General features: G+C 44.0%; 1 protein-coding gene across 1 annotated transcript in view; it reads left to right on the forward strand.

Annotated features, from left to right (window-relative positions):
• Positions 1-22,977, forward strand: part of LOC109881536 (microtubule cross-linking factor 1) — a 134,671-nt gene extending 111,694 nt beyond the window's left edge. Inside the window, exons 16-20 of the mRNA XM_031806769.1 lie at positions 27-274; positions 2,055-2,557; positions 7,067-7,993; positions 15,645-15,704; positions 18,411-22,977. Coding sequence (XP_031662629.1) covers positions 27-274; positions 2,055-2,557; positions 7,067-7,993; positions 15,645-15,683 — 1,717 coding nt within the window. The 3' untranslated portion in view covers positions 15,684-15,704; positions 18,411-22,977. The remainder of the gene's footprint in view (positions 1-26; positions 275-2,054; positions 2,558-7,066; positions 7,994-15,644; positions 15,705-18,410) is intronic.
• Positions 22,978-23,243: the final 266 nt, after the last annotated feature.

A 23,243-nucleotide genomic window follows, 5' to 3' on the forward strand; every position in this document is an offset into this window, starting at 1 on the left:
GACACCTTTTCTCTCCTCCTCCTCAGGGCTAAGTCGGTCTGTTCCATGAGTGACTTCCAGCGTCTGATGGACAGCTCTCCCTTCCTGCCTGACAGGGGTCGTCATGGTGACCGTGGCCGTGACGATGTGACTCCGCCTCTGTCACCCGACGACCTGAAGTACATTGAGGAGTTCAACAGTAAGGGTTGGGACTTCCCTGTCCCTGGCCCATCCCCGACACCAGGCCACCACACCCCTACAGCCATGGACGCCTGGGCAGAACGGCCCGCTTCAGGTACTGATGTTGCTCATGGTTTAATGCTGTCTGTTTTTACCACCACCATTTACATTTTTTATTTACATTTTTTTAATATTTATTTAAAACATACACATGCAAATGACAACATCACACAAACATTCACAGCATCACCCCTACCCAGAACCACCTGCTCCCCCCCCATCTCCAGCGCATCAGTCTCCTCCACATGGCCTCAAACTGCAGCATTGTGTTTCTCTCCGTGGCCCATGCACATTTAGATAATAAAGCATTTAGCCTTCCCATTGTCTTAACGACGGCGGATTGGTTGATTTACAGTCTACGTTTTTTTTCAAGATGATTGACAAGAAAAGTGTCGTCCAACCCGTCAGGTATCTCACTGCTCCCTCATATGTCGTGTCGAGAAATATGCAGACAGACGGATTAAAAAGTACATTTACGTTGTAATACTTCTGACTGACAACTTTCTAACTCCGCCCATAACTTTATGACATCATAACATTCCCAGAAGGTATGGATTATTGAGTTAGTTTCAACTTTCTAACTCCGCCCATAACTTTATGACATCATAACATTCCCATAAGGCATGGATTATTGAGTTAGTTTCAACTTTCTAACTCCGCCCATAACTTTATGACATCATAACATTCCCAGAAGGCCTGGATTATTGAGTCATTGTTAGTTTTACACTTAATACATGACTCTGCCGTTGTGCTACTAGAATTTGTGTCACTTGTATAATGAATTCTATACATTAGTTGATACTGGAAAAATACTGCGTAGATTTTCGTTAACTGTAATTTAGTTAGTTATGTTCCAACAGTCCCTCCATCTTGTGCCAATATCAGTTCTTTGTAAGTCTTGGTTCCAGGAGTTTATATTTATTTCTAATATAATTTGATGTCAAAAAGATTTCAAATCAAAAAATGTCTTGATATGAAACATTTAAATTGCACGTCCTTAGATCTGATCTACATTAAGTCACGGGAATACATTATCTCCTCTTACCAAGTCATTTACACTGTCTGTCATGGGAATACATTATCTCCTCTTACCAAGTCATTTACACTGTCTGTCATGGGAATACATTTATCTCCTCTTACCAAGTCATTTACCCTGTCTGTCATGGGAATACATTATCTCCTCTTACCAAGTCATTTACCCTGTCTGTCATGGGAATACATTTATCTCCTATTACCAAGTCATTTACGGTGTCTGTCATGGGAATGCATTATCTCCTTTTACCAAGTCATTTACCCTGTCTGTCATGGGAATACATTTATCTCCTATTACCAAGTCATTTACGGTGTCTGTCATGGGAATGCATTATCTCCTCTTACCAAGTCATTTACCCTGTCTGTCATGGGAATACATTATCTCCTCTTACCAAGTCATTTACACTGTCTGTCATGGGAATACATTTATCTCCTCTTACCAAGTCATTTACCCTGTCTGTCATGGGAATACATTATCTCCTCTTACCAAGTCATTTACCCTGTCTGTCATGGGAATACATTTATCTCCTATTACCAAGTCATTTACGGTGTCTGTCATGGGAATGCATTATCTCCTCTTACCAAGTCATTTACCCTGTCTGTCATGGGAATACATTTATCTCCTATTACCAAGTCATTTACGGTGTCTGTCTTTAGAATAAAAAATAAAAGAATCTATCCAAGGATTGTTCCAAGGGGCAGTGTTTTAAGCGAGGGATATTGGTTCTCCGAGAATCCGTTTCAGAGCTGTATTAGTTAGAATTCTAGTTCTAATCATTCCACATTCTCTCTCTGACTTCCAGAACCATTCCAGCCGGCCTCGTGGTTCCTAACCACCAGCGCCACTTTGACCACCAATACCCAATCCAGCCACGAGCCCCCCTGCCCACCACACTGCCAGCGCTCCCCACTCAGGGGAAACGGGGGTAACATAGGAGGGGGAGCCGGGGTCCACGTCTCCCACAGCCCCACCCGATCCCCCGGGCCCTCCGATCAAGACTACCTGTACCCCAAAGGAACTAAGGGGCAAGGGGGTGGGGGTGTTGGTGAAGTAGGGGGTGCCTCCGGGATTGGAGGGGTAGGAGGTCCAGACGAGGTGTTTGGTGATGGTAGGTGGCCTCCTTCCTGTCATAAGGAGTTATTAGAGGGTGGGGGGGGGGTTGGGGGTCCCATCCCCACAGTGGGGTACGCCTCGTCTCTGGAGCTGCAGCTGTCACGGAACCTCAGTGATGACATGAAGGAGGTGGCCTTCTCCGTTAGGAACTACCGCTCTGGCACCTCGGACCACCTGGAGCAACAGAGACAGGTCTGTTGACGTTGTATCTGTTGCTGTTGTCTAGCTGTTCATCCATCTAGTCTGTTGATCATCCATCTAGTCTGCTGTTCATCCATCTAGTCTGTTGTCTAGCTGTTCATCCATCTAGTCTGTTGATCATCCATCTAGTCTGTTGTTCATCCATTTAGTCTGTTGTTCATCCATCTAGTCTGTTGTTCATCCATCTAGTCTGTTGTTCATCCATCTAGTCTGTTGATCATCCATCTAGTCTGTTGTTCATCCATCTAGTCTGCTGTTCATCCATCTAGTCTGTTGTCTAGCTCTTCATCCATCTAGTCTGTTGTCTAGCTGTTCATCCATCTAGTCTGTTGTTCATCCATCTAGTCTGCTGTCTAGCTGTTCATCCATCTAGTCTGTTGTCTAGCTGTTCATCCATCTAGTCTGTTGATCATCCATCTAGTCTGTTGTTCATCCATCTAGTCTGTTGTCTAGCTGTTCATCCATCTAGTGTGTTGATCATCCATCTAGTCTGTTGATCATCCATCTAGTCTGCTGTTCATCCATCTAGTCTGTTGTTCATCCATCTAGTCTGCTGTTCATCCATCTAGTCTGTTGATCATCCATCTAGTCTGTTGTTCATCCATCTAGTCTGTTGTTCATCCATCTAGTCTGTTGTTCATCCATCTAGTCTGCTGTCTAGCTGTTCATCCATCTAGTCTGTTGTCTAGCTGTTCATCCATCTAGTCTGTTGATCATCCATCTAGCCTGTTGTTCATCCATCTAGTCTGTTGTTCATCCATCTAGTCTGTTGTTCATCCATCTAGTATGTTGTCTAGCTGTTCATCCATCTAGTCTGTTGTCTAGCTGTTCATCCATCTAGTCTGTTGATCATCCATCTAGTCTGCTGTTCATCCATCTAGTCTGTTGTTCATCCATCTAGTCTGCTGTTCATCCATCTAGTCTGTTGATCATCCATCTAGTCTGTTGTTCATCCATCTAGTCTGTTGTCTAGCTGTTCATCCATCTAGTCTGTTGTCTAGCTGTTCATCCATCTAGTCTGTTGATCATCCATCTAGTCTGTTGTTCATCCATCTAGTCTGTTGTTCATCCATCTAGTCTGTTGTTCATCCATCTAGTCTGCTGTCTAGCTGTTCATCCATCTAGTCTGTTGTCTAGCTGTTCATCCATCTAGTCTGTTGATCATCCATCTAGCCTGTTGTTCATCCATCTAGTCTGTTGTTCATCCATCTAGTCTGTTGTTCATCCATCTAGTCTGTTGTCTAGCTGTTCATCCATCTAGTCTGTTGATCATCCATCTAGTCTGCTGTTCATCCATCTAGTCTGTTGTTCATCCATCTAGTCTGCTGTTCATCCATCTAGTCTGTTGATCATCCATCTAGTCTGTTGTTCATCCATCTAGTCTGTTGTCTAGCTGTTCATCCATCTAGTCTGTTGTCTAGCTGTTCATCCATCTAGTCTGTTGATCATCCATCTAGTCTGTTGTTCATCCATCTAGTCTGTTGTTCATCCATCTAGTCTGTTGTTCATCCATCTAGTCTGTTGTTCATCCATCTAGTCTGTTGTTCATCCATCTAGTCTGTTGATCATCCATCTAGTCTGTTGTTCATCCATCTAGTCTGTTGTTCATCCATCTAGTCGGTTTTCTCGCTGTTCATCCATCTAGTCTGTTGTTCATCCATCTAGTCTGTTGTTTATCCATCTAGTCTGTTGTTCATCCATCTAGTCGGTTTTCTCGTTGTTCATCCATCTAGTCTGTTGATCATCCATCTAGTCTGTTGTCTAGCTGTTCATCCATCTAGTCTGTTGATCATCCATCTAGTCTGTTGTTCATCCATCTAGTCTGTTGTTCATCCATCTAGTCTGTTGTTCATCCATCTAGTCTGTTGATCATCCATCTAGTCTGTTGTTCATCCATCTAGTCTGTTGTTCATCCATCTAGTCGGTTTCTCGTTGTTCATCCATCTAGTCTGTTGTTCATCCATCTAGTCTGTTGATCATCCATCTAGTCTGTTGTTCATCCATCTAGTCTGTTGATCATCCATCTAGTCTGTTGTTCATCCATCTAGTCTGTTGTCTAGCTGTTCATCCATCTAGTCTGTTGTCTAGCTGTTCATCCATCTAGTCTGTTGATCATCCATCTAGTCTGTTGTTCATCCATCTAGTCTGTTGTTCATCCATCTAGTCTGTTGTTCATCCATCTAGTCTGCTGTCTAGCTGTTCATCCATCTAGTCTGTTGTCTAGCTGTTCATCCATCTAGTCTGTTGATCATCCATCTAGCCTGTTGTTCATCCATCTAGTCTGTTGTTCATCCATCTAGTCTGTTGTTCATCCATCTAGTATGTTGTCTAGCTGTTCATCCATCTAGTCTGTTGTCTAGCTGTTCATCCATCTAGTCTGTTGATCATCCATCTAGTCTGCTGTTCATCCATCTAGTCTGTTGTTCATCCATCTAGTCTGCTGTTCATCCATCTAGTCTGTTGATCATCCATCTAGTCAATTGTTCATCCATCTAGTCTGTTGTCTAGCTGTTCATCCATCTAGTCTGTTGTCTAGCTGTTCATCCATCTAGTCTGTTGATCATCCATCTAGTCTGTTGTTCATCCATCTAGTCTGTTGTTCATCCATCTAGTCTGTTGTTCATCCATCTAGTCTGCTGTCTAGCTGTTTATCCATCTAGTCTGTTGTCTAGCTGTTCATCCATCTAGTCTGTTGATCATCCATTTAGCCTCTTGTTCATCCATCTAGTCTGTTGTTCATCCATCTAGTCTGTTGTTCATCCATCTAGTATGTTGTCTAGCTGTTCATCCATCTAGTCTGTTGTCTAGCTGTTCATCCATCTAGTCTGTTGTTCATCCATCTAGTCTGTTGTTCATCCATCTAGTCTGTTGTTCATCCATCTAGTCTGTTGATCATCCATCTAGTCTGTTGATCATCCATCCAGTCTGTTGTTCATCCATCTATTCTGTCTGTTGTTCATCCATCTATTCTGTCTGTTGATCATCCATCTAGTCTGCTGTTCATCCTTCTAGTCTGTTGTTCATCCATCTAGTCTGCTGTTCATCCATCTAGTCTGTTGTTCATCCATCTAGTCTGCTGTTCATCCATCTAGTCTGTTGATCATCCATCTAGTCTGTTGTTCATCCATCTAGTCTGTTGTTCATCCATCTAGTCTGCTGTTCATCCATCACGTCTGTTGTTCATCCATCTAGTCTGTTGTTCATCCATCTAGTCTGTTGTTCATCCATCTAGTCTGTTTGTCATCCATCTAGTCTGTTGTTCATCCATCTAGTCTGTTGTTTAGATGTTCATCCATCTAGTAAGTTGTCTAGCTGTTCATCCATCTAGTCTGTTGTTCATCCATCTAGTCTGCTGTTCATCCATCTAGTCTGTTGTTCATCCATCTAGTCTGCTGTTCATCCATCTAGTCCATTGATCATCCATCTAGTCTGTTGATCATCCATCTAGTCTGTTGATCATCCATCTAGTCTGCTGTTCATCCATCTAGTCTGTTGTCTAGCTGTTCATCCATCTAGTCTGTTGATCATCCATCTAGTCTGTTGTTCATCCATCTAGTCTGTTGTTCATCCATCTAGTCTGTTGTTCATCCATCTAGTCTGTTGTTCATCCATCTAGTCTGTTGTTCATCCATCTAGTCTGTTGATCATCCATCTAGTCTGTTGTTCATCCATCTAGTCTGCTGTTCATCCATCTAGTCCATTGATCATCCATCTAGTCTGTTGATCATCCATCTAGTCTGTTGATCATCCATCTAGTCTGCTGTTCATCCATCTAGTCTGTTGTCTAGCTGTTCATCCATCTAGTCTGTTGTTCATCCATCTAGTCTGTTGTTCATCCATCTAGTCTGTTGATCATCCATCTAGTCTGTTGTTCATCCATCTAGTCTGCTGTTCATCCATCTAGTCCATTGATCATCCATCTAGTCTGTTGTTCATCCATCTAGTCTGTTGTTCATCCATCTAGTCTGTTGTTCATCCATCTAGTCGGTTTTCTCGTTGTTCATCCATCTAGTCTGTTGATCATCCATCTAGTCTGTTGTCTAGCTGTTCATCCATCTAGTCTGTTGTTCATCCATCTAGTCTGTTGTTCATCCATCTAGTCTGTTGTTCATCCATCTAGTCTGTTGATCATCCATCTAGTCTGTTGTTCATCCATCTAGTCTGTTGTTCATCTATCTAGTCGGTTTTCTCGTTGTTCATCCATCTAGTCTGTTGTTCATCCATCTAGTCTGTTGATCATCCATCTAGTCTGTTGTTCATCCATCTAGTCTGTTGTCTAGCTGTTCATCCATCTAGTCTGTTGTTCATCCATCTAGCCTGTTGTTCATCCATCTAGTCTGTTGTTCAACCATCTAGTCTGCTGTCTAGCTGTTAATCTCTGTGAGGTTTCTACAGTATACTGTCTAGCTGTTCATCTCTGTGAGGTTTCTACAGTCTTTCAGGTTTGGGGATCCTCTTCTCACTTAGACTTTTCACCTGTCTGTTTAATTGACTCCACAGCTCCGAGATATGGCGTGTCAGACAAATGGTTTCACCACTCGGGGAACCCAGACCACTCAGACCATCAGCGTGGGGTTACAGACAGACATCCTCCGCACCCTCACCAGCTCCCCCCACCGCTGCCTCACCCCTAAAGGAGGCTCCACCCCCATCTCCTCCCCCTCCAGAAACATCCGTAAGATACAGTACTCTCCTGTAGTCCAGTCCAAGTTCGAGCGTCCATGTTGTTCTCCTAAGTACGGCTCCCCTAAGCTCCAGAGGAAGCTGTCAACATCATCGAAGGCTGACCTCCAAGGTGGGGCCTCAAGCTCCACGGCCGGCCCCAGGGCCCCTACCCCTACCACCCCCCAGAAGGGTGCCTCTGAGTCGGCCTGGGCTCGCTCCACCACCACCAGGGACTCTCCGGTCCACACCACCATCAACGACGGCCTGTCTTGTCTCTTCAACATCATAGACCACAGCCCCGTGGCCTACGAACCCCCGCAGTGCAAATTCACCAAGTCCCCCAGCCGCTCCCGCCCCACCCCCCTTGACCCCTCACCTCCTGGTGAACCCGGTCTACCCCCCTCAGACCTCAAAGATCCAAGATACCTTGGAGCTGTCCAGGAGTTTCTGAGGAATGTCCGCGGGCGTTCTCCCAGCCCGGTGCAGCTGATAGTAGAGACCCAGGGAGGGCCGGGGGGGACAGGGGGGGAGAGGACACCGGAGGTGCTCAGTATACGCCAGGACCTGTCTGCCCCGCCTGGATACACCCTGGCAGAGAACGCAGCCCGTCTGCTGAACAAGAAGCTGTTGGAACAGAGCTTCAGGGAGGAGAAGAGACTGGGGTCTGGAGGGACTGGTGGGTCCTCAGCCCAGGGACAGGGAGGCTACACGAGAGAGGGGCGACAGGCGGAGGGAGACAGGAACCAGTCGGGGTGTTTGGAGGTAAATAATAACACCTACTGCGTTTATTGCTTGGTGTTTATTAGGTTTACTAGTTTTAGTCTAAATACTATCACTCTACTAACTGGATTGGTTGTTTATATTTGTTGTTAGTTTATTAGCCCACCCATTGGGCTATACAGACCCAGACAACCAATATTTTGACCCAAAAAAAAACATTTAGGAAATAATAATTTTAAAAAATCATATAACTCCGTGCTGGTGTTTTCTTGTCTGATCAAAAAACATTGATTTGTTTCATATTGAATTACTTTTTTCCACATACAGTATTTTACTGTATTCTATTGTATTGTACAGTATTTTACTGTATTCTATTGTATTGTACAGTATTTTACTGTATTCTATTGTATTCTACAGTATTTTACTGTATTCTATTGTATTGTACAGTATTTTACTGTATTCTATTGTATTCTACAGTACTTTACTGGATTCTATTGTATTCTACAGTATTTTACTGTATTCTATTGTATTGTACAGTATTTTAGTGTATTCTACAGTATTTTCAATATTCTACTGTATTTTACTGTATTCTATTGTATTCTATTGTATTCTACAGTATTCTATTGTATTCTATTGTATTCTACAGTATTCTATTGTATTTTCCCCAAGTTCAGTATATACTATTGTGCTTCTTTGTTTCTTCTCTATACTGGAAAGGGCTGATCTGACTCCTTTTGACTCCTATCACTCTGCTTCAGTCACCACCCATTCAGTTGGACACTGTTAGTATTGTAGTTAGCATTGCCGTGACCATAGGGAGTAGGGCTGACCCGATAGTACTGAGGGTTTCAAACCCTGGCTGTCTGTTCTAACGTAGCAGTTTTTTTTAGAGGAAAAGGAAGCTAGGTTGAAATAGCTGTATCCCTGGAAACTGGATACATCAGGTCAACTTCACTAAGGGTGATCTTGCCCCAAGCAATGTGTTGAAAAAACATGAATATAACATTTTGGTTGAAATTCTTTTAGTGATTCCAGTATCAGTAGACCATTAGAAAAGATCTGAGCAAAAAGTAGTTTAAAAGCTATATAACATTATGATAATAGTGTATGTTTAAAGTGAATGAAAACATTACAGTGAAGCACTAATTTCTATTCCTAATGTACATACACTGAGTGTACAAAACATTAACAACATCTTCCTAATATTGAGTTGCACTACCATACCTCATTCAAAGGGACTTACAGTGCATTCGGAAAGTATTCAGACCCCTTGACTTTTTAGTTACGTTTGTCATATTCTAAAATTGATTATACTTTTAAAAAAATCCTCATCAATCTACACACAATACCCCATAATGACATCACAATACCCCATAATGACATCACAATACCCCATAATGACATCACAATACCCCATAATGACATCACAATACCCCATAATGACATCACAATACCCCATAATGACATCACAATACCCCATAATGACATCACAGTACCCCATAATGACATCACAATACCCCATAATGACATCACAATACCCCATAATGTCATCACAATACCCCATAATGACATCACAATACCCCATAATGACATCACAGTACCCCATAATGACATCACAATACCCCATAATGACATCACAATACCCCATAATGACATCACAATACCCCATAATGACATCACAATACCCCATAATGTCGACCTTGTCTTCACCTGTATTTGGGGAGTTTCTCCCATTCTTCTCTGCAGATCTTCTCAAGCTCTGTCAGGTTGGATGGGGGGCATCGCTGGACAGCTATTTTCAGGTCTCCCAAGATATTCAAGTCCTGGCTCTGGCTGGGCCAATCAAGGACATTCCGAGACTTGTCCCGAAGCCATTCCTGCGTTGTCTTGGCTGTGTGCTTAGGGTCCTTCGCCCCAGTCTGAGGTCCTGAGTGCTCAAGAGCAGGTTTTCATCAAGTATCTCTATGTACTTTGCTCTGTTCATCTTTCCCTCGATCCTGACTAGTCTCCCAGTCCCAACCGCTAAATAACAGCCCACAACATGATGCTGCCACCACCATGCTTCACCATAGGGATGGTGCCAGGTTTCCTCCAGATGTAATCTTGGTTTCGTCAGACCAGATAATCTTGTTTCTCATGGTCTGAGAGTCCTTTAGTTGCCTTTTGGCAAACTCCAAGCGGGCTGTCATGTGCCTTTTACTGAGGAGTGGCTTCTGTCTGGCCACTCTACCATAAAGGCCTGTTTGATGGAGTGCTGCTGAGATGGTTGTCCTTCTGGAAGGTTCTCCCATCTCCACAGAGGAACTCTGGCGCTCTGTCAGAGTGAGCATCAGGTTCTTGGTCACCTCCCCGACCAAGGCCCTTATCCCCCGATTGCTCAGTTTGGCGGGCGGCCAGCTCTAGGAAGAGTCTTGGTGGTTTCAAACTTCTTCCATTTAAGAATTGTGGAGGCCACTGTGTTATTGGGAACTTTCAATGCTGCAGAAATGTTTTGGTACCCTTCCCCAGATCTGTGCCTCGACACAATACTGTCTTGGCTTTCTACGGAAAATTCCTTTGACTTCATGGCTTGGTTTTTGCTCTGACACACACTGTCAACTGTGGGACCTTATATAGACAGGTGTGAGCCTTTCCAAATCATGTCCTATCAATTGAATTTACCACAGGTGGACTCCAATCAAGTTGTTGAATCATGTCAATGATGATAAATGGAAACAGGATGCACCTGAACTCAATGTTGAGTCTCATAGCAAAGGGTCTGAATAATTAAATGAGATATTTCTGTTTTTATTTGTAATACGTTTGCAATAAATTTGAAATAAAACTGCTTTCAGTTTGTCATTATCGGGTATTGTGTGTAGATTGATGAGGAACATTTATTTTTAAATTCAGTTTTAGAATAAGGCTGTAACGTAACAAAATGTGGAAAAAGTCAAGGGGTTTGAATACTTTCTGAATGAATCTTTTGTCTTTCCCATTCACCCTCTGAACGACACACAAACACAATCCATGTCTCAATTGTCTCAAGGTTTAAAAATCCTTCTTTAACTGGTCTCCTCCCCTTCATCTACACTGATTTAAAGTGGATTGAACAGGTGACATCAATAAGAGATCACAGCTTTCACCTGGATTCACCTGGTCAGTCAATGTCAAGCCTGACCTGTAAATCACAAATCTGTAGATGTTTTTACTCTCTTAATGACCACATATAGACTGGATATTACAGGACTATGTCGTTAGACTGGATATTACAGGACTATGTTGTTAGACTGGATATTACAGGACTATGTTGTTAGACTGGATATTACAGGACTATGTCGTTAGACTGGATATTACAGGACTATGTTGTTAGACTGGATATTACAGGACTATGTTGTTAGACTGGATATTACAGGACTATGTCGTTAGACTGGATATTACAGGACTATGTTGTTAGACTGGATATTACAGGACTATGTTGTTAGACTGGATATTACAGGACTGGGGGAGTGTAGTTGTTAGACTGGATATTACAGGACTATGTTGTTAGACTGGATATTACAGGACTATGTCGTTAGACTGGATATTACAGGACTATGTTGTTAGACTGGATATTACAAGACTGGGGTAGTGTAGTTGTTAGACTGGATATTACAGGACTATGTTATTAGACTGTATATTACAGGACTATGTCGTTAGACTGGATATTACAGGACTATGTTGTTAGACTGGATATTACAGGACTATGTTGTTAGACTGGATATTACAGGACTATGTTGTTAGACTGGATATTACAGGACTATGTTGTTAGACTGGATATTACAGGACTGGGGGAGTGTAGTTGTTAGACTGGATATTACAAGACTGGGGTAGTGTAGTTGTTAGACTGGATATTACAGGACTATGTTGTTAGACTGGATTTTACAGGACTGGGGTGGTGTAGTTGTTAGACTGGATATTACAGGACTATGTTGTTAGACTGGATATTACAGGACTATGTTGTTAGACTGGATATTACAGGACTATGTTGTTAGACTGGATTTTACAGGACTGGGGGAGTGTAGTTGTTAGACTGGATATTACAGGACTGGGGTAGTGTAGTTAGTAGACTGGATATTACAAGACTGGGGTAGTGTAGTTAGTAGACTGGATATTACAAGACTGGGGTAGTGTGGTTGTTAGACTGGATATTACAGGACTGGGGTAGTGTAGTTGTTAGACTGGATATTACAAGACTGGGGTAGTGTAGTTGTTAGACTGGATATTACAGGACTATGTTGTTAGACTGGATATTACAGGACTATGTTGTTAGACTGGATATTACAGGACTGGGGGAGTGTAGTTGTTAGACTGGATATTACAGGACTGGGGGAGTGTAGTTGTTAGACTGGATATTACAGGACTGGGGTAGTGTAGTTAGTAGACTGGTTATTACCAGGGTTGTGGTACAATATACAGCATGTTATAGTGTAGTCATAACGTTTATTGTGTGTTGTGTACACTACATAGTGTTTATTGTGTATGATAACAACCATGTTATCTCTTAACACTAACCCGGAAGCTTACAAGAAATCCCGCTATGCCCTGCGACAAACCATCAAACAGGCAAAGCGTCAATACAGGACTAAGATTGAATCATACAACACCGGCTCCGACGCTCGTCGGATGTGGCAGGGCTTGGAAAACTGTTACAGACTACAAAGGGAAGCACAGCCACGAGCTGCCCAGTGACACGAGCCTACCAGACAAGCTAAATCACTTCTATGCTCGCTTCGAGGCAAGCAACACTGAAGCATGCACGAGAGCATCAGCTGTTCCGGACAACTGTGTGATCACTCTCTGCGTAGCCGACGTGAGTAAGACCTTTAAACAGGTCAACATTCACAAGGCCGCGGGGACAGACAGATTACCAGGACGTGTGCTCCGGGCATGCGCTGACCAACTGTGGCAGCGCAGGGTAGCCTAGTGGTTAGAGCGTTGGACTAGTAACCGGAAGGTTGCAAGTTCAAACCCCCGAGCTGACAAGGTACAAATCTGTTGTTCTGCCCCTGAACAGGCAGTTAACCCACTGTTCCCAGGCCGTCATTGAAAATAAGAATTTGTTCTTAACTGACTTGCCTAGTTTAATAAAGGTACAATAAAAAATAAATCAAATAAAAAACTGGCAGGTGTCTTCACTGACATTTTCAACATGGCCCTGATTGAGTCTGTAATACCAACATGTTTCAAGCAGACCAAGAACACAAAGGCAACCTGCCTAAAGGACTACAGACCCGTGGCACTCACGTCCGGAGCCATGAGCTTTGAAAGGTTGGTAATGGCTCACATCACTATTGCACGCCATACTGCCTTTCCCTGGGACTAAACACCTCCCTCTGCAACTGGATCCTGGACTTCCTGACGGGCCGCCCCCAGGTGGTGAGGGTAGGGAGCAACACATCTGCCACGCTGATCCTCAACACTGGAACTCCCCAGGGGTGCATGCTCAGTCCCCTCCTGTACTCCCTGTTTACCCACGACTGCATGGCCAGGCATGACTCCAACACCATCAATAAGTTTGCAGACGACACAACAGTGGTAGGCCTGATCACCGACAAAGACGAGACAGCCTATAGGGAGGAAGTCAGTGACCTGGTCGGTTGGTGCCAGACTAACAACCTATCCCTCAACGTAGCCAAGACTAAGGAGATGATTGTGGACTACAGGAAAAGGAGGACTGAGCACGCCCCCATTCTCATCGACGGGGCTGTAGTGGAACAGGTTGAGAGCTTCAAGTTCCTTGGTGTCCACATCAACAACAAACTAGAATGGTCCAAACACACCAAGACAGTCGTGAAGAGGGCACGACAAAGCCTATTCCCCCTCAGGAAACTAAAAAGATTTGGCATGGGTCCTGAGATCCTCAAAAGGTTCTACAGCTTTAACATCGTGAGCATCCTGGCCTGGTACGGCAATTGCTCGGCCTCCGACCACAAGGCACTTCAGAGGGTAGTGCGTACGGCCCAGTACATCACTGGGGCAAAGCTGCCTGCCATCCAGGACCTCTACACCAGGCGGTGTCTCTCCTCTACTGCATGGCAAGCGGTACCGGATTGCCAATTCTAGGACAAAAAGGCTTCTCAACAGTTTTTACCCCCAAGCCATAAGACTCCTGAACAGGTAACCAAATGGCTACCCGGATTATTTGCATTGTGTGCCGCCACCCGCCAACCCCTCTTTTACGCTGCTGCTACTCTCTGTTCATCATATATGCATAGTCACTTTAACCATATCTACATGTACATACTACCTCAATCAGCCTGACTAACAGGTGTCTGTATGTAGCCTTGCTACTCTTATTTTCAAATGTCTTTTTACTGTTGTTTTATTTCTTTACTGACACACACACACACTTGATTTGACATGGGTTGTGATGCAGGCAAGATGAAAGTAGGTAAATTCAGAAATATGGAAAATATCAATGAGAAATAAATCATCTGAATGTGAGGACCCTTTTTATCCCCTCAGATTGACTGTAGCCTGTATTAACAGTGATGTGACTACAGTACTGATATACTGTAGCCTGTATTAACAGTGATGTGACTACAGTACTGATTTACTATAGCCTGTATTAACAGTGATGTGACTACAGTACTGATTTACTGTAGCCTGTATTAACAGTGATGTGACTACAGTACTGATTTACTGTAGCCTGTATTAACAGTGATGTGACTACAGTACTGATTTACTGTAGCCTGTATTAACAGTGATGTGACTACAGTACTGATTTACTGTAGCCTGTATTAACAGTGATGTGACTACAGTACTGATTTACTGTAGCCTGTATTAACAGTGATGTGACTACAGTACTGATTTACTGTAGCCTGTATTAACAGTGATGTGACTACAGTACTGATTTACTGTAGCCTGTATTAACAGTGATGTGACTACAGTACAGATTTACTGTAGCCTGTATTAACAGTGATGTGACTACAGTACTGATTTACTGTAGCCTGTATTAACAGTGATGTGACTACAGTACTGATTAACTGTAGCCTGTATTAACAGCGATGTGACTACAGTACTGATTTACTGTAGCCTGTATTAACAGTGATGTGACTACAGTACTGATTTACTGTAGCCTGTATTAACAGTGATGTGACTACAGTACTGATTTACTGTAGCCTGTATTAACAGTGATGTGACTACAGTACTGATTTACTGTAGCCTGTATTAACAGTGATGTGACTACAGTACTGATTTACTGTAGCCTGTATTAACAGTGATGTGACTACAGTACTGATTTACTGTAGCCTGTATATGAAATGTAGAAAGTAGACTTGTTCCTGCGTGTCTGTTTGCTGCTGTGAGGTCACTGACCTTCTTCTACATTGATCCTCTACCGTTGATCCACCAGCTTTATCCTGTGTCCCTGTTTCCCTCTCTCTCTCTCTCTCTCTCTCTCTCTCTCTCTCTCTCTCTCTCTCTCTCTCTCTCTCTCTCTCTCTCTCTCTCTCTCTCTCTCTCTCCTCTCTTTCTCTCTCTCTCTCTCTCTATCACTCCCTCACCTCTCTCTCTCTTTCTTCTCTTTCTCACTCCCTCTCCCCTCTCTCTCACTCTCACACACTCTCTCTCATGCTCCCTCCCTCCCTCCCTCCCTCCCTCCCTCCCTCCCTCCCTCCCTCCCTCCCTCCCTCCCTCCCTCCCTCCCTCTCCTCCGTTCTGCTGATTCTAGAACCACTCTGTCTTGTTATCTGCTCCCTGGGGACTCTAACCCTGCTTGTCCCTGAGTGATGTAAGTTCTCGTTTACTTCCTGGTTCTCTGACCTATAACCTCACGGACTGGGGTTCACAGGGTTACCATGGACCCCTCCTCACCTCACCCCCGTCCCCATCAGCCAATCACAGCATGCCTCACAGGTCGACCGTCGGTGGAGTCAGTGGTGTCGTAGCTGTGTTAATCATCATAACATCTGTCTGTGTAGATGTCTGCATGGTCTAATATAGGTATTTAATATGTAACGATTCATATTCACAAATCAACTCTAGTGACCCAAAGAGTCATCCGTTTTCTGTCCATATCTGACTGTATACTGTACGTCTCTCAGTGTGTTCTACTGTAGAAGAACCAGTACTGAAAGGTTTTGGTGATGTGAAGTATCCCACTTTTCTACTATACTGTATATAAAATGTAGATGAGCTGATTTCAAATAACCTAGAAAAAAAAAGCCATCTTGTAGATGTGAAAACCCGCATCAAACCCCTGAGGTGGCACAGAGAGAGATGACTCTTGGATCCATACACACCACAACAACAACAACAACAACAACGGTTGATGGTAGTAGACTATCAAATATATAGTATATTATATAAAAAGTTTAACATAGAAAGAAAGAAAGTCACACACTCTTTGCTCCCAAACATTGAATGTTATAGTAAATAGCGTTTCGGGACAGTCTTCTTCAGGGTTTCCTGATTTATTTCTATAGGTTACTTTACGTTTGTCAAAAACATTTTTGCGAGTGCGTCAGTTTCTTTCTTTTACTAGACTATCTAACATCCAGTAACACGGTTTCTAACACGGCTTCTGCTCTGTCTGTGACTGATGTTTGAGCCCTACTGTTCCTTCCTCTCCTCTCTCTCTCTATCTATCTCTCTCTCTCTCTCTCTCTCTCTCTCTCTCTCTCTCTCTTCCTTCCTCTTCCTCTTCCTCTCTCTCTCTCTCTCTCTCTCTCTCTCTCTCTCTCTCTCTCTCTCTCTCTCTCTCTCTCTCTCTCTCTCTCTCTCTCTCTCTCTCTCTCTCTCTTTCTCTCTCTCTTCCTCTCTCTCTCTCTCTTCCTCTCTCTCTTCCTCTCTCTCTCTCTCTCTTCCTCTCTCTCTTCCTCTCTCTCTCTATCTCTCTCTCTCTCTCTCTCTCTTCCTTCCTCTTCCTCTCTCTCTCTCTCTCTCTCTCTCTCTCTTCCTCTCTCTCTTCCTCTCTCTCTCTCTCTCTCTCTCTCTCTCTCTCTTCCTCTCTCTGTTTCTCTCTCTCTCTTCCTCTCTCTCTCTCTCCCTCTCTTCCTCTCTTCCTCTTTCCCTCTCTTCCTCCACAGTTCTCTCACCATTCCTCCTTCTCTCACACTAACAACCTGTCTAAGCTCGTTGACGAAGACAGCTCTTTAAACAATGTGCGTGCGTGTGATCGTGTGTTCTCACGGTCGTGGGAACTTGTGTGACGTCTGCTTGTGTTTCAAATGAACCCGAATCTACCAGTTGGGTCATTAACACGGTCGCATGCTTAGCGGGTCTGAGTCGATGTGGTGAAAACTGGAAAGCAACATTGTGTGTGTCAACATGCTGTTTTCACTGTGTAATCTGGTCAAACCTCTTGTACACTTACATGGTGCATGCTGGGTCATTTAGGATGTTATGTAATATCATTACCTGCTAATTACATACCTGTTACAACATGCTAATTAAAGTAGACACACAGTAACATATTCCTGTTCTATACTTCCTTTCCTTCTGTCCATCCTTTCATCTGTGAAGGCATATATATTACTTTCAATAATAATATCATATCATAATATATAAACTACACTTTCCCACACTCCCTCCATCCTGGTTTTCTGTGTCCAGCCCTGATCATCGTTCAGCTCCACCTGTTTCACAACACTGTAGTTCCTCCACCTGTTTCACAACACTGTAGTTCCTCCACCTGTTTCACAACACTGTAGTTCCTCCACCTGTTTCACAACACTGTAGTTCCTCTACCTGTTTCATCACACTGTAGTTCCTCCACCTGTTTCATCACACTGTAGTTCCTCCACCTGTTTCATCACACTGTAGTTCCTCCACCTGTTTCATCACACTGTAGTTCCTCCACCTGTTTCACACACTGTAGTTCCTCCACCTGTTTCACAACACTGTAGTTCCTCCACCTGTTTCATCACACTGTAGTTCCTCTACCTGTTTCATCTCACTGTAGTTCCTCCACCTGTTTCACAACACTGTAGTTCCTCCACCTGTTTCATCACACTGTAGTTCCTCCACCTGTTTCATCACACTGTAGTTCCTCCACCTGTTTCACACACTGTAGTTCCTCCACCTGTTTCACAACACTGTAGTTCCTCCACCTGTTTCATCACACTGTAGTTCCTTCACCTGTTTCATCACACTGTAGTTCCTCCACCTGTTTCACAACACTGTAGTTCCTCCACCTGTTTCATCACACTGTAGTTCCTTCACCTGTTTCACAACACTGTAGTTCCTCCACCTGTTTCACAACACTGTAGTTCCTCCACCTGTTTCATCACACTGTAGTTCCTTCACCTGGTGTTTCACCTCCTGGTAGACCTATACTCTGGTCATTGTTTGTTTTCCTGTTTTAGTCAAACTTGCTTTTGTTCAGACTTCTTTATTAAATTATTAAAATCATTTAAAAAAACATTGAATATTGAAATATAGGAAACTATTTTGTCTCCCCCTCTCTTGCTAACATCTACTTCCTCCTCTCCTGAAGGACCTCCCTCGTTCCCCGGTGGCTCCACCCCTGGAGTCGTGTTTCCTGCGTCCGGCGAGGCCAGCCAACCGCCGCCCCCCCTCCCGCTGGGCAGTCCGTTCTCCCTCCTCCTCCCCCCGAGGCTGGCACGATGTCACAGGGCGGAGGTTCACCTTCCCCATGTTGACTGGGACCAGTAAGATTGAAGCCACCTGTATGCTGGAGCTGGACGAGACTGGACCAGGAACAGGAACAAGACTGGAACCATCGTCTTCTGCATGATAGAATCGTTGCCCATTACCCTGTCCTCCTTAACTCCCTTAACTTGCTCAACTCTCTTCCTCCTCTTCCCCTCCCTACTGCTCTCCACCCTCACCTCCTCCCTCTCCTCCTCCTCCCTGAGCCTGTCCAGACTGGGTACCTCAGACCCCCCCCCCCCTTCTTTCGTAGGAAGGAGTTGTAAATCGGGGGCTGAGACCCTGTAGCACCAGCTGACCAACCAGGAAGAAAAAGAACTGGAACTTAGAACTCTGGAATGAAAATGACCTGGAATGTACTGTAACCATGACATCAAAAACATTGTCATCAGAGGTGCCTGTACTTGATTTACTCGTAGTTCCAGCTGATATATGTGTATATGTATGTTAGTCTTATAATATAAACTTTTTGAGGTGTTGAAAGAACATTAAAACCGTTATTATAATACTGGTACCAACATGGTTTTACAAAAGTTCTGTCTGTTTACCTTTTTTGTTTATTTTGCATTACATATCATTTGTTATATTCTGTGTTTGTGTAAATTCTCGGGTAAAACTTTTTTCTTATTAAGTTGACCATACTTTATGTTACTGTTTGTTCCTTTCAAAGCTTGAAGTCAGACTACTCAGTTGTACTGGTAGAAGAAACAAACTAAACAAACACTACTGTTTCATGATGTCATTTACGATGCTAAATGTATGTTTGTTTTTATTTCTATATGTTGAAGTGAATGTTGAACTCGGTAAACGTGTAGGAGGAGAAAATAGCAACTGAATAACTTTTCTGCATATGTGAGGAGGCAGTTGTTGAATGGCCCCCTACACCCACGTTCACAAAACATGGTTTCATTATTATATATTTTCTTTAAAGAGCAAGGTTGGGTTGTTGATGTTGGGTTATTTGGTGCTGGGTTATTGAGCTTTGACCCTGCGGGTCAGATCCGAAGACTGGGGGCGTAGGTTACTACGGCGTGGCATTCGGATAGTTAGTGTTAGCCACCCGTGTGAGTAAATGTTGTTACTGTTCATCTGTTCTGTTGTATAGTTATCACATGTAAAAGTTGAACATGGATTTCAATGAGGTTTACAGAAATGTACAAGTTCCCTAAAAGCCTATGCAAATCCAATTGCTAGAATAGATATCACCTTATTATAATATGTAATGACTAATCTTCATATTCTAGAAGAATGTGTAAAATACTACAAAAGGAAGCATTTAATTTGCAGTGTGTAAACTTAGAGACATGCTCCGGGCTGGATGTGTCAATGTGTAGTCCATGCATGCATATTCTTGGAGCAGACTTACTGTCTTACCTCAATTAGCCACAAAATCCCTAGTTTGAAAGTGACAGTTTTTTGGGGGGAAGCTCTGCTGTGCCATTTTCCCAAAATGTTACCCCCCACGTAGGCCAGACCCCTAGCAATTTGAGTTCTAGCTATTGATCTTCAGAGCCTAGCTAGCAAGATGCACACACAGCAAAGGGTGAGAGAGGGCAGTGTCATGGTGCACATATGTCAGGTAGTTTTCAGGGACCACTTTTGGCTCAATAAGATCTAACTGAAAGCCAAGCCCCTAATAAGCCACGCTTCAGGGACCACTTTTGGCTCAATAAGATCTAACTGAAAGCCAAGCCCCTAATAAGCCACGCTTCAGGGACCACTTTTGGCTCAATAAGATCTAACTGAAAGCCAAGCCCCTAATAAGCCACGCTTCAGGGACCACTTTTGGCTCAATAAGATCTAACTGAAAGCCAAGCCCCTAATAAGCCACGCTTCAGGGACCACTTTTGGCTCAATAAGATCTAACTGAAAGCCAAGCCCCTAATAAGCCACGCTTCAGGGACCACTTTTGGCTCAATAAGATCTAACTGAAAGCCAAGCTCCTAATAAGCCACGCTTCAGGGACCACTTTTGGCTCAATAAGATCTAACTGAAAGCCAAGCCCCTAATAAGCCACGCTTCAGGGACCACTTTTGGCTCAATAAGATCTAACTGAAAGCCAAGCCCCTAATAAGCCACGCTTCAGGGACCACTTTTGGCTCAATAAGATCTAACTGAAAGCCAAGCCCCTAATAAGCCACGCTTCAGGGACCACTTTTGGCTCAATAAGATCTAACTGAAAACCAAGCCCCTAATAAGCCACGCTTCAGGGACCACTTTTCGCTCAATAAGATCTAACTGAAAGCCAAGCCCCTAATAAGCCACGCTTCAGGGACCACTTTTGGCTCAATAAGATCTAACTGAAAGCCAAGCCCCTAATAAGCCACGCTTCAGGGACCACTTTTGGCTCAATAAGATCTAACTGAAATCCAAGCCCCTAATAAGCCACGCTTCAGGGACCACTTTTGGCTCAATAAGATCTAACTGAAAGCCAAGCCCCTAATAAGCCACGCTTCAGGGACCACTTTTGGCTCAATAAGATCTAACTGAAAGCCAAGCCCCTAATAAGCCACGCTTCCTGAAAATAACCCGAAGGATAACATTCAAAAAGACCCAGCAGCTAGATCATCCCAGTATACCCAACTGATGATTAAATTAACCCATGTTTTGGATAATCCCAAAACACCAAGATGTTGTGTTTATTCATGCAACCCACATAGCTGCGTCAAAATACCCCGCTTGTATTCTGTCCAATATTGAACCCAGCACTGGGTTACCAAAGAACCCAAATTTAGTTCAAACACAGCATTTTTTTGGGGGGAGTCGGCCATGGTCTAAAGTAGTGCACTACGTAGAGAATAGGGGACAATTTGGAATGCAAGCATATCTGCATGCCTTTGGAAAACACACTTTAGTGCATATGTACATACAAGCTGCTGCTACTGCTGTCATTGTGCTAGATCACCCAGCTTAGATATAAAAACTAAACTAAGGCTAGGATTGAATTATTTGCCTTTATTTATTTAATCAGGGAGTCACCGTTGAGACCAGTGTCTCTTTTACGAGGGAGCCCCAGGGAGTAACCGTTGAGACCAGTGTCTCTTTTACGAGGGAGCCCCAGGGAGTAACCGTTGAGACCAGTGTCTCTTTTACGAGGGAGCCCCAGGGACTAACCGTTGAGACCAGTGTCTCTTTTACGAGGGAGCCCCAGGGAGTAACCGTTGAGACCAGTGTCTCTTTTACGATGGAGCCCCAGGGAGTCACCATTGAGACCAGTGTCTCTTTTACGAGGGAGCCCCAGGGAGTAACCGTTGAGACCAGTGTCTCTTTTACGAGGGAGCCCCAGGGAGTAACCGTTGAGACCAGTGTCTCTTTTACGATGGAGCCCCAGGGAGTCACCATTGAGACCAGTGTCTCTTTTACGAGGGAGCCCCAGGGAGTCACCATTGAGACCAGTGTCTCTTTTACGAGGGAGCCCCAGGGAGTAACCGTTGAGACCAGTGTCTCTTTTACGAGGGAGCCCCAGGGAGTAACCGTTGAGACCAGTGTCTCTTTTACGAGGGACCCCCAGGGAGTAACCGTTGAGACCAGTGTCTCTTTTACGAGGGACCCCCAGGGAGTAACCGTTGAGACCAGTGTCTCTTTTACGAGGGAGCCCCAGGGAGTAACCGTTGAGACCAGTGTCTCTTTTACGAGGGAGCCCCAGGGAGTCACCATTGAGACCAGTGTCTCTTTTACGAGGGAGCCCCAGGGAGTAACCGTTGAGACCAGTGTCTCTTTTACGAGGGACCCCCAGGGAGTAACCGTTGAGACCAGTGTCTCTTTTACGATGGAGCCCCAGGGAGTCACCATTGAGACCAGTGTCTCTTTTACGAGGGAGCCCCAGGGAGTCACCATTGAGACCAGTGTCTCTTTTACGAGGGACCCCCAGGGAGTAACCGTTGAGACCAGTGTCTCTTTTACGAGGGACCCCCAGGGAGTCACCATTGAGACCAGTGTCTCTTTTACGAGGGAGCCCCAGGGAGTAACCGTTGAGACCAGTGTCTCTTTTACGAGGGACCCCCAGGGAGTCACCATTGAGACCAGTGTCTCTTTTACGAGGGACCCCCAGGGAGTCACCGTTGAGACCAGTATCTCTTTTACGAGGGACCCCCAGGGAGTCACCATTGAGACCAGTGTCTCTTTTACGAGGGACCCCCAGGGAGTCACCGTTGAGACCAGTGTCTCTTTTACGAGGGACCCCCAGGGAGTAACCGTTGAGACCAGTGTCTCTTTTACGAGGGACCCCTATATATACACAATAAAAAAACATGTATCAAAATACAATTTAAAACACACATAACATAAATATACACAATATACACAATATACACAATATACACAATATACACAATATACACAACACTAAAACAAACACACTGATCATTATAGAAATCCTCTTGTCCGCTGTTTGAACTGCCCAAGGGACACTAACGCATCTATTCTACATTTATATTGGAGATTATTCCAGACATGTGGAGCAAGACTACTAAAGGTTGATCTAACTCTGTAGCCATCCAATGGGGTCTCTAGAGTTAACTCTATAAGCATCCAATGGGGTCTCTAGAGTTAACTCTATAGGCACCCAATGGGGTCTCTAGAGTTAACTCTGTAGGCACCCAATGGGGTCTCTAGAGTTAACTCTGTAGCCATCCAATGGGGTCTCTAGAGGTAACTC

The sequence above is a fragment of the Oncorhynchus kisutch genome, linkage group LG27, assembly GCF_002021735.2.
Source record: "Oncorhynchus kisutch isolate 150728-3 linkage group LG27, Okis_V2, whole genome shotgun sequence".
NCBI lineage: Eukaryota > Metazoa > Chordata > Actinopteri > Salmoniformes > Salmonidae > Oncorhynchus > Oncorhynchus kisutch.